The sequence below is a fragment of the Ascaphus truei genome, chromosome 6 (assembly GCF_040206685.1).
Source record: "Ascaphus truei isolate aAscTru1 chromosome 6, aAscTru1.hap1, whole genome shotgun sequence".
Taxonomy (NCBI): Eukaryota; Metazoa; Chordata; class Amphibia; order Anura; family Ascaphidae; genus Ascaphus; species Ascaphus truei.
Window position 1 is genome coordinate 73,075,752 of NC_134488.1, and position 11,796 is coordinate 73,087,547.

At 38.8% G+C, this 11,796-nt stretch overlaps 1 protein-coding gene across 2 annotated transcripts in view; it reads right to left on the bottom strand.

Annotated features, from left to right (window-relative positions):
- Positions 1–11,352, bottom strand: part of TMEM240 (transmembrane protein 240) — a 101,374-nt gene extending 90,022 nt beyond the window's left edge. The window contains exons 1-2 of one of the 2 annotated variants that reach the window (XM_075604808.1): positions 6,040–11,352; positions 5,699–5,805 (exon numbers count right to left, since the gene is read on the bottom strand). In XM_075604808.1, coding sequence (XP_075460923.1) covers positions 5,699–5,805; positions 6,040–6,096 — 164 coding nt within the window. In that variant the 5' untranslated portion in view covers positions 6,097–11,352. Of the gene's footprint in view, positions 1–5,698; positions 5,841–6,039 lie in introns of both variants that reach the window. The other variant, XM_075604809.1, reaches the window with a different exon arrangement.
- Positions 11,353–11,796: the final 444 nt, after the last annotated feature.

Consider the following 11,796-nt stretch of genomic DNA (forward strand, 5'->3'; position numbering starts at 1 on the left):
CGTTCCAACCAATTAACATCATTAGGTTGTGCATTTAAATACCGGACCTTCCCCTTCTCCACACTTCCCTTTGAAAAAGTTACCTGTGAGTGACGAAACGCGTCAGGGAGCGTCATCACGTCGGACGCATTGACACTTACGTCATTACCGAGCGCTGGAGCAGACTGATCCATGCGCGAGTGCTACAGAGGCTTAAACAATACGGAGCCACTTTCTTGGACTCTTATACAGCATTACCAGCCCTGGAAACCTGCTGGGACGTCGATCCTTTACATTTGGAGACTGGGATTGCCCCAAGATGATGCAGCACTAACCGGATGGTGGTGATTATAATCACACAATGCTTGATTTTATTGTACTTTTGTAAGTGCATTTTTTACCCCCTCCTCCCCTTCCCCTCATTAAATATACAATTTTACGCTATGGGCGTGCGCGCTCTCCTCTTTTTTTCCTTATATATATATATATACATATATACATACACACACACACACACACACACTGTTTAAGTTATGGTGGGTGAAAAAGGCGATAAAAAACATTATAGGGGTTCATGTAAAAATGGATTTCAGGCAAAAGGTGACACATTGTGTGCTCATTTGCATGTTATTTCCCAGAATCCCTTGTTGCAGTGGGAGCACTATATGCTAGGTGATAATGGTGAAAGGCAGGGTGCAGACCTGTCTAAGACATGTGAATGTGCTCACAAGTGATAGTCTTTATTGGATATATATATTTTTTTTTTATGGGAACCATATGGAACAAATACAACAAGGTCTATATCATTGCAAAAAAATGTTTTAGCATAGAATATCAAATAGTGCAACAATTGCATATACATTTATACAAACCGGTAAAATACACATGAAAATAGCAAGAGAATAGCCAAAATAATGTCAATAAATGATCAAACCTCACAGTCCTAAAAAAATAAATCAGTACTCACAAAGGCAAACACCTGTATGAAGAAGACTCAATGTTTTGGGCGTAAACCTCTTTCTCAAGAGCCTTGAAACAAAATATTTTTAAAAACTAGTGGGCTCATAACGTATTATTTTATGATAGCTATGTCCACATAAAATTTATGACCAAAAGAACTGCCTAACGTAATCATTTAAAAAAGAAATCAGATTATGTCTGTTTGATTTACCAGTGTATTTTCTACAACAAAATTATTTAATGGTAAGAGCAGCTTTTTATCAATCAGTGTTCATCTACTGTAGTTTACCCTCTGAACTGCGATGCTAACATCAGACCTCTGTAATTATCAACGCATTGGCTGCCAGGCCAGCACGGAATCCCCATTTGGTTGCAGAATGTTCTTATTCTATTACAGTCACTGGACAAAAAAAGGAAAAAAACGGAGCACTAAATCCAAAGCTGGTTGAGCCAAAATAAGATACAAGGATGCGTTCCCATGATAAAAAATAGCTTGTTTAATGGATAAGAGCAAAACAACCACACCAACGCGTTTCGGGCAAACAAAAAGTCCTTTCTCAAGTCTACATCTTTCGGAATTATTTGTTATCTATACATATTGGGTTAATTCCGTTTTTCAATATTTATTTTGTTTTTTGCTGTTTTCTATTGAGCACCATACAACATATTCTTCATATATTACAGTCACTGAGCTGCAACTGTAAACTCTGCTATGAATATGCCTGTTGTGTTGCCATTAACAGCATTGTAATAATTATAGTATATGTATAGTTGAAATAATATAGTTGTCTTATGGGGTATATATTTTATGGTCAGTAAACATGGCAACCTCAGCTCCCAATGTTCCTACAGCTGGATCCCTCATGTAATTGCCCTTTTCAAGTTCCCCCTTCCCTGAAATCCTAAAATTGCATAAGTAACATATTGTCCTTGCTAGCTGTGTATTTAGCGTTTACATCACAATTAATCATGTATTTAGTCAAAATGACAATAAACTGAAAGAGCCAAAAGATATGATTTTGAAGACCCTTTTGCTATATAAAATGAGGATGTTACAGGCCTTCATTTTAACACTATCACAAAATCAAGACAAAAAGAAGAGTCTATTTTTTTTTTTTTAGATCATCTGGTGTTCAAAAGAAAGAAAACCTGTACCCCTCTGAAAGTGAGCATTATGCAAGAATCTGGTATAACCAACATGATACTGCTCCCATAAAGCAGGAATCTCTCCTTTCATATCCCAAGTTTTGTCACAGACAACGATGGATGGACAATGGGGGTTCTTGAAATTTGTTAGATACTCCATAATTTTTAGACTATTATCAAAAGATAACAGACTTTGTTTGGATGTGTGCAGGCATACTCAGTACATATTTACAGTACCACATTATGATGCGTAATGCTGCTTTAATATAGTGATGGTGAAGGGAAGACCTCCAGTCACATCAAACAAAGTTGACATAGTTATTGACTGGAAACCAATGTTTTGTTCCTGTGGGATATTCACCACCTTACCACGATGAAGATCACACAGGACTAATACGTTGATTCCCACAGAATACGTATGTTAACTTTGTTTCTTAGATTTGGTATGTCAGGAGAGATCTTTCCAACATTTTAACTTGCTTGGTGACATTTAGTGAAGACGTCCAAAAACAGGACAGGTTTTGTGATCTCTTTGCTTACAATTGGCTTTTGAGGAGCTGTTTTATAATCCAGATAAAAGCAAACTGTGTACTTGTGCACAAAAAACAATCCTTTTGCGGTCTTTCAAGCCAAGTGTTGTCCATCACATCAAGATAATAGGACTCCCTTGCGTTGATTGGCTGTTTGTGGATCGCAATAAAATGCCTTAGGCAACACTATATAAAACAATGGACAGACTGCCCATTTCAATGTCTCCCTGACAAATAGTGATGGTCAGAAAGACACAGCTGATCAGATGATTAGCTTAATATATGCCTGAATATATTTATATATATGTATATATATATGTATATATGTATATATATATGTATATATATATATATATATATATATATATATATATCAAAAAATTAATATACACACTACACACACACATATATATATATATATATATATATATAGATATATAAATATATTCGGGCATATATTAAGCTAATCATCTGATCAGCTGTGTCTTTCTGACCATCACTATTTGTCAGGGAGACATTGAAATGGGCAGTCTGTCCATTGTTTTATATAGTGTTGACTAAGGCATTTTATTGGATCTGCAATATATATATATATATATATATATACACACACACTATATATATATATATATACACTATATATATATATATATATATATATATATATATATATATATATATATATATTGCAGATCCAATTATACAAGCTCAAAATCAGTTACCTCAGATGATTTATGTGTATAACTAGGCTGTAAAACCAAGTTGTTACATTTTATTCTAGCACAGAGGGGTTAAATATGTATATTTTACATCCTTTATTGGGAAGAAAATGCCAATTTAACACAAAAGTATCAAATTAGAAAATAATTATGAGGCAACTGTGCATTAAGAGAAATCGGTGATTGCATTTCATAAAATTCCCTTCCAATCGTCTTGTAGCAGATGTTCAAAGCCAGCACTTATGTTTTTGAATCACACATATTGCTACGCTATGTGTTAAAGGCCACTCTCATAGTTAAGAGGTTATTTTCTTTAAGTGGCCTAAATTGCAACTTCATAGTAAAAATGATTTTTTTCCCCTGCAGATGTTGGTGCGATACAAATGTAATTGATGGAAAGCCAACTTCATTATATCTTATACCCACGTCTCATCTAAAAGCCTGATAATTATAGTCATATTGGCCGGTTATACCTGTTTATCTCTGGTCTATAGGATAATTAGATAAACGTGTACTACATCTCTACTTTGTCCCTGCTAAAAGTTTTCCTAACTCCGTGCAAGTCGATAAAAGATGAAGACATCCCAAAACATTTAGTTTTTAGTAGTGAATCTTAGTGTTAAGAGTGGTTAAGTGATATCTGTAGTGAAGGTGTATTTCTACATTAATTAAGTCATGTCCTCTTTAGCTGGAAAGACATTTGACTGCAGCCAGCACATAGTCTGCCCATACAACTTTTTTGCTGCATATGATTGTGACAGAAGTAAATCATGAAGAGTTCTAAACACCAAAATATCTTTCAGAATAGAACTCCGCCGCACCCACACAAACAATGGGATTGCAAGTAAATGGAGCTTCAAAGAATGCAGGTGCAAAATTCCAACAAAGCAACACAGAACACATTAAATAAATTAAGGATACCCAGACCCTGATTAAACTGCTACATATGGTTAGATCAGCTATGATTAGGTGCACGGAAATACATAGGTTCATGACACATAAGGACCACTTTACCCACCAACTGCACTACAGGAAACACATTCAGATTTTGTCTTTATTTCCTCATTCCTAGCATATAAAATCTCCTTTTATCTCACTTATTTTTTTAACTACTCCATTTGTTAATGGAGGGGCCTAGAGTGCATTGCTGCCATGGATGCATTGATGTATTTGCCCCTCATAACCTCCTATGTGAGTTTGTTCCATGAATACACTTAATGTATTTACCCTCACGACCTCTAATGAAATATTGTTCAATGAATTCCTTTACTGCATTGACCATGCCACCATCATGTAAGGTATATTTGCTATGTTTCCAGTAAAGAATGTCGCTGCCTGCTCCCCCTTACCTTGGAAACCCCAAAAGGTGAATTTATTGGCTATTTATGCATTATTTGAGGTGCATTAAAAGTAGCGCTTATTTTTATGTATAAAAATAGCATTATCATAATTAACAAACAGAAATAACCTGCATTAATATTGAAAAGATTTAGACTATCAGAAAAAAGTGATATTCTTAAAAAATATATAGAAGTAAAAAAGATCTAAAATTGTAAAACATCGGTGTTGTTCCAGTCACCAGTTTTTGTTGTTGTTTTTTTTTTTAATGGATTGTTAGTACAAATCCACACCAAAAAAAAGTAAATAGTTTAGTAGCCCTTATGTCCATAACTCATACATACATAATGCAGCAGGTCCCTTTAAACAAAATGGTAAACGTTAAATAAAACAGCCACTCGGTTGCCTTATTTCCTAAATAGAAAGATTACCCTATAGGTTTTGCTCCAATTCCAGCAGCTCCCCTCCGCTCTGCACCTGTGAGTGTCTCTCATCCTATCTCCCAACAATGCTACTTTGATGGCAAACTCTGCAGGGCAGGGATGCCGTGTCTACAGCCTTGGTATATACATCGGTTCCCATATATTAGCAACATCAACGTTTTATTGCGTGTAATCTGTATCCAACATTAACAATAAGGTGGATCCAAACAACGAGTCACTGTTTCCCCTATACTGCGCGTGAATGCGCTGCAGGCCCCTCTAGCAAAGAAGAGGTTAATAATATGCGTTCAATGAAAGTTACTGGTGTCACTGGGATTCAATTCAGGAAAACAACATAAATGCAATGAACTGCGTTGTGATCATGCAAGGAGCAGGGGAATAGATGTGGCTTCAACATACACCGGCTGAATACAAAACACAAAGCCCTCTGAAATCATCTGCCTGGTATTTTCACACTGTGACCTATCCATGGTGCTGGAATGGTGAATGTATTAGCATTTCCCCCATTGATATGCAATTCATACAAACACCCGGAGTGGTTCAGATGCACAGAGAAGAAAATAATAAATTGCAGGCGACTCACCTTCCACAGTTGCAATGACAAACGCGGTCTTCCCCTCTTAAATGCGGTAAGATATAATTGTGAAATCGGTCCAAAAGAGCATTCATGTCCATCAAGCAAGCTATTGCCTGTAAGAGCCCATAACCAAGGCATCTGGTCAACTCTAGATGATGGAATAAAACATTGACTCTAGTTTGTTTGCTAAAAGACTGGAGCAGTCATCATCAGAATGCTGCTACTTCTTGTAAAGGACACACACACCACACACAAACACGCTCACTCATGCTCGCACACGCACACAAGGCAATATAACATCGCTACCAAATAAAAGAACATGCCAGGAAAGTGAGATGATTTCTTACCATAACAATGGACGCCCCCAGCACCATAAATATCATGGTGTTTGCGCTCATGTGCATGAATATGAAATTGACAAGGTTGTGTCTATTTCCCCCCAAAAAGCAGACTCTCTTCTTCTATTTCCTCCCTCTTCTCCGCAAAGGTCAGAATTGGTCATCTCGCTGCTCCCTCCCTCCCCCCACAAAAAAGCTGCACTCCTTAATGTTGAAGGACCACTGGATCCAGTTAAAAATATATATGTACATGTCTATATAGATATATATGAGTATGTTGCCTTTTTCCTTCCCCCCATCCCCAACGTTTAATACAGCCCGCCCCCCTCCTTGGATGGCTCTTGTCTTGGGGGGGATTGCCTCAGCCTTGATCGCTCTTCCTTCTCTCCCCCTCCCCCTTATAAAATAATGTCACACTCACAGGTATATCCCTCCCCTCTCTCTCTCTCTCTTATTTTTTAGGAGTGCCACGCTGCCATCCTTGCAAACACCCCTTCTCTGCATCAATTGGTAATTGATCCAGCACATGCAAAAAAAAAAAAATGAAATCAATAATTCAACGATCCTCTTTGCAAAAACTCGAGGTTGTTATCTATATTGCAGCAAAGCAGAGGTTGGTGATCAGTGGGGTATCGCTCTCCCGTGGCGTCATGACGACAGATCACTTCCTAATCGCCTCTCACCCAAAATATAATCAAGGCATATGTAGGGTATATACACACAGATCGAGACAGCACAGCTGAAGTGGGGGAGAAGCAAAGGGGTAAACGTGATGTCGCGATGCCTGCACGCCCTGTTCACTCTCAGTGACATTGCAGCCTGCATTTGTATTCTGCACCATCCAGCCGTGGGCTGGGCTTCCACAGGCTAAAATATGCTAATAACATCAGTCATTCTTTAAAATGAATAGAAGGCATCTGGACAGCCAGCCCTCTTTAGTCTAAGCTGAACTCAGAAATCATAGCGCACTCCTTGCTCCTACCCACCCCAAATAAATAAACAATTTGCAAGCGGGACTGGGGTAATATGTACCTGTATGAAAGCCTTCTGCTTTATACATACAGTAGCTCTGCCGGGAAGCTTGGCGAAGGTGCTCTAATATGGACACTGCTTTGGGTAACACTTATTTTAGTAGGGTACAGATCACCCATTTAACGAGCCGGATGTCCAACCCTCATTACAAAAAAATAAAATAAAAAAATATTTAAAACAATTTTTTTTTTAATGGAGAGCACTTTCACTTTGGGTGGAGCAAGATACATTCTTATAAAGGGAGAGAAAACAAACAAAATCACGTAATTTTCATGAAAATGCTAGCAATTCTAGGTCGGTCACAGTAGATTATTACATGTAATAATTATTTGATCATCTAATAAATATTCTTTGGAATTGGTGCTAATATGTTGACCTCAAGTGCATAGTTACAAAATGGTTTTTAGTGAAGACGATGAGCATGTTAGAAAATGTTTGAGATAAAGCAAGAATTATGATCCAAAACGCTTACATAAAAGGACTCCTGATAAAGGATGTCGCTAGGTGGGTACTTAAAAAAAAAATAATAATTCGTAAAACAATGGATCGTTCATGAGTGGGAGCAGCTGGATCAATGCGTTATCGCTTATGCAATGAGATAATGGCATTCTTGTTTTCGGACACGACTCTCAGCAGGACATTTTGAACATATACCTTGAACTCAAACTATATAATAATATTAGTGGTTTAGATTAAAACAGTTTAACACTTTACGAGCTACAAAGTGGGAAAACTCCTATTTCTCATTTAATGAACATGAACCTACCATAGTGACATCAATTTAGTCAACATCCGTTGATTATCACTATATAAGGACAATGTAGACAATCTACATAACAGACCTACAATCGTGAAAATGTTCATGGGGATTGAGAGACCAATATAGACTATACGAGGAAAAACTAAAGGAGTCCCTTTTTCCTGAACAAGGGGAACAAAAAAACTCAAATGCCACTAAAGAATGGAAGTTGTAAGGCACTGCATCAATGATAGGGAGTCGCTTAAAAGATCAAACGAATAAGAGACTATAGGGGAGACTTTACAATATTGAGACGTGTGATTAAACACATGCAGAAATCAGTTTCAAACACAACCAATCCATTTTAGTAGTGATAAAAGGCGACTTCAGCTCACAAGGAGATAGTGCATTTTTGCTTGCTCATTGTTTCCCTCTGTTGGCACCATTACTGTATTATTATCAACCAAAAAGGTCAAAAACAGCCATACACGTAGGTTTATTGGTTGTGCACTTCTTTAAGGCCTGGGACATAGTAAAGAATTTGGTGCTGCTGCGCGCTGCCGCTCGCTCTACCAGCTTTTTGCTGTCCTGGCAGAGGAGACAGCAAGCGCGCTTGGGAGGTGGGTATCACTGTGTGTGTGTGTCACTTGGTAGCTGTCAGTGTGTTTGTGTGTCACTGGGGAACGTGTGTGTGTGTGTGTGTGTGTGTGTGTGTGTGTGTGTGTATATATATTATATATTTTAAAAATAAAAAAAAAAAGACGTGAGAATAAATTATTTATTAACATTGTGCAACTTTGATAAATATACACACACACACACACACACACACACACACACACACACACACACACACACACACACACACACACACACACACACACACACACACACACACCTCTGTGCTGCCTCTACTCTGTCTGGTCTGGTGGCTCTGCTATCCCACCGACACAGTAGGTAAAATGCCGGCTGCAGCCCCGTTGAATGGGAGCGGTCACGTGACCGCTCCTCCAAGCGGCAAAATTTCAAACTTGCCTGTCTTCTGATTTTCTCAGCCTCCGCACGCATGCGGAGGGAGAAACTATAGCCGCGCTGATTACAGATGCAGGGGCTTTGTGCATCTGTTCAGCGCGGCTCAGCCCGCCTCAGCGACGCTGATTCCACTATGTCCTAGGCCTAACTCTGGCTGTGCTTGAGAGAAGAAAAATGCGACAGCAGGCATAAGCTTATAGGGGTCCATGTTGAAATAGACAAGAATGATGAAAGGTCCATATGGGACCTGTAACATTGTCTTTCCACTGTTCTTGGCTGTCACATTAAATGGAGACCTTCATTATGAACTTGTGAGTAGAGCTCTGCTTTGTAGCTCTGTCTTTGAGGAGACCTGCACTTTGAAGACATTGTTTGTGTGTTGTATTGGCTGCACAAGCAGGTTTCTCTTCGCTGGAGGCAGTTTCCCTGTACTTTTGGAAGTGAAATGGACATGAAGCCAAAAGTGATACACTGTGTGCTCATTTGCATTACCCTGAATCCCTGGCTGCAGTGAAATCATTGTATGCCAAGAGATAATGGGGTAAGGCAGTGTTGCAGACTCATCTGAGACATGTGAATGTGTTCACAAGTGGTAGTTGTATGTACTATAGTATGGGGGAACTGGAAGTGCATCTAAATTTATAACACCTACTACATACATTTTCATCACCGTAAATGACATCACCAAAGCACATTTTCTACGAGTGACATTTGACTCCTCTATTCACGTTTATGGCATGGCTAAAACGTATCAATCCTTCCTCTGTAATATTGCCAAGATCTGACCGTTCCTGTGTCACACTACTGCTATAAAAAAAACAAAAAAACTAATGCATGACCTTAACCTCTGCTGTCTGGATTATTGTAACATACTATTAACAGTCCTCTGTGCCTCACAACTTTCTCCTTTGCAATCTATCCAAAATTTTGCTGCCAGAATAATTTCACTTTCTCCCCAGTTTCTGCTCATCTTCTTAAAGCCCTCTCCTGGCTTTGCATCACATTTCAGGTCAATGACAAAGTTCTCCGCTCATTTGCTCCTCCCTACCAGCTTTGCTCTCTCACCACGCTTCTACCCGAAACAGCTTTCCATCCCTTTAGCGCTCTTTCTCATCTGAAATCATTTCCCCTTAACAGTGTGAGGGAGTTGCACAGGTAACACCAATCATCTTCTCTCCCCACTTTTAAAACTCACATCTTAAATGAACCATTTCATTAGCCTAGACTCATAGCTACTGTCAAATACCCAGTCACTCCTACCAATAATTGCCATTGACTGCACTTATCCCTCACCTGCTGTCTGTTGGTTTCCCATCATTCCATTTAGAGTTTAAGCTCTGTGGGGCAAAGATTTCCTTTCCTTTTCCTAATATGGCAGCACGGCTTAGGTTTTCAAAGTTGCATCTGAATAAACCACAAGACTTCTGGAACAATGTCCTTTGAACAGACGACACCAAAGTGGAGATGTTTGGCCATAATGCACAGCACCACGTTTGCAAAAACCAAACACAGCATATCAGCACAAACACCTCGTACCAACTGTCAAGCATGGTGGTGGAGGGGTGATGATTTGGGCTTGTTTTGCAGCCACAGGACCTGGGAACCTTGCAGTCATTGAGTCGACCATGAACTCCTCTGTATACCAAAGTATTCTAGAGTCAAATATGAGGCCATCTGTCCGACAGCTAATGCTTGGCCGAAATTGGGTCATCCAACAGGACAATGATCCCAAGCACACCAGCAAATCTACAACAGAATGGCTGAAAACAAAAATAATCAAGGTGTTGCAATGGCGCAGTCAAAGTCCAGACCTCAACCCGATTGAAATGCTGTGGCTGGACCTTAAGAGCGCTGTGCATAAACAAATGCCCACAAACCTCAATGAACTGAAGCAACGTTGTAAAGAAGAGTGGGCCAAAATTCCTCCACAACGATGTGAGAGACTGATACAGTCATACAGAAAACGATTACTTCAAGTTATTGCTGCTAAAGGTGGTTCTACAAGCTATTGATTCATAAGGTATACTTAGTTTTTCACACATGGCTTCTCCATTTTGGCTTTATTTTTGTTAAATAAATCATGACATGGTGTAATATGTCATGTGTTGTTGTTCATCTGAGGTTGTATTTACCTAATTTTAAAACCTGCTAAGGAACAGATTATTGTTATGTCCTGATATGTAAAACCATAGAATTCAAAGAGTGTACTTTCTTTTACACACCACTGTATATTCTAGGATATGCAGATATTGGCTATACAATACACACCACAAGCAGGTGCATAGATAAATAAAACAACTATTTCTGCTACAGCAACAGGGTTAGGATGACCCATTGCATTTGCCCCTACAAACTAAAAATTGTGTGACTCTCAGAGCCAAAATAGGCCCTGTTATACAGTGGAAAACATATTTATAGGACACATCTAGAAGATAGAGCAGGAGTGATAATACACCAAAACAGAGTGGCCCAAGCTCTGTTCTCAAGGGCCACCAACTATCAGTGGGAGATATGTCATGCGAGTGTGTGTATAGTGATCACTTCCAAGTGGAAAGGTAAATGGTTCTGTATTGTATAAATAAACGAGAGTTCGAATGGATGAGTACCAGGGGGCAATATTATAAGTTTAAGTTTAATATTTCTAAAGCATTTTATGGTCACATTACAGGGTTTCATTCACAATATAGTTGAAGACATTACCACTTGAGAACAGATAGCACCACTTTGTGAATGTGTCCTCTTTTGGGTCCCGATATATGGCAACACACTAAAACAGGTCATGTTTTCAGGACACTACTTAACCAAGCAAGTTCTTTGTAATAATTTCAGCGTGGTTCAATATCAGACAAATCTTGAAAACCTGGCCTATTGTTGGTCTTTGAACCACCCTGCACCAGAATCTTACACAGTAATTCAAAGGGTGATTCCCATTGCTTTCTAGCCAACAGAGAATGTTCAATATG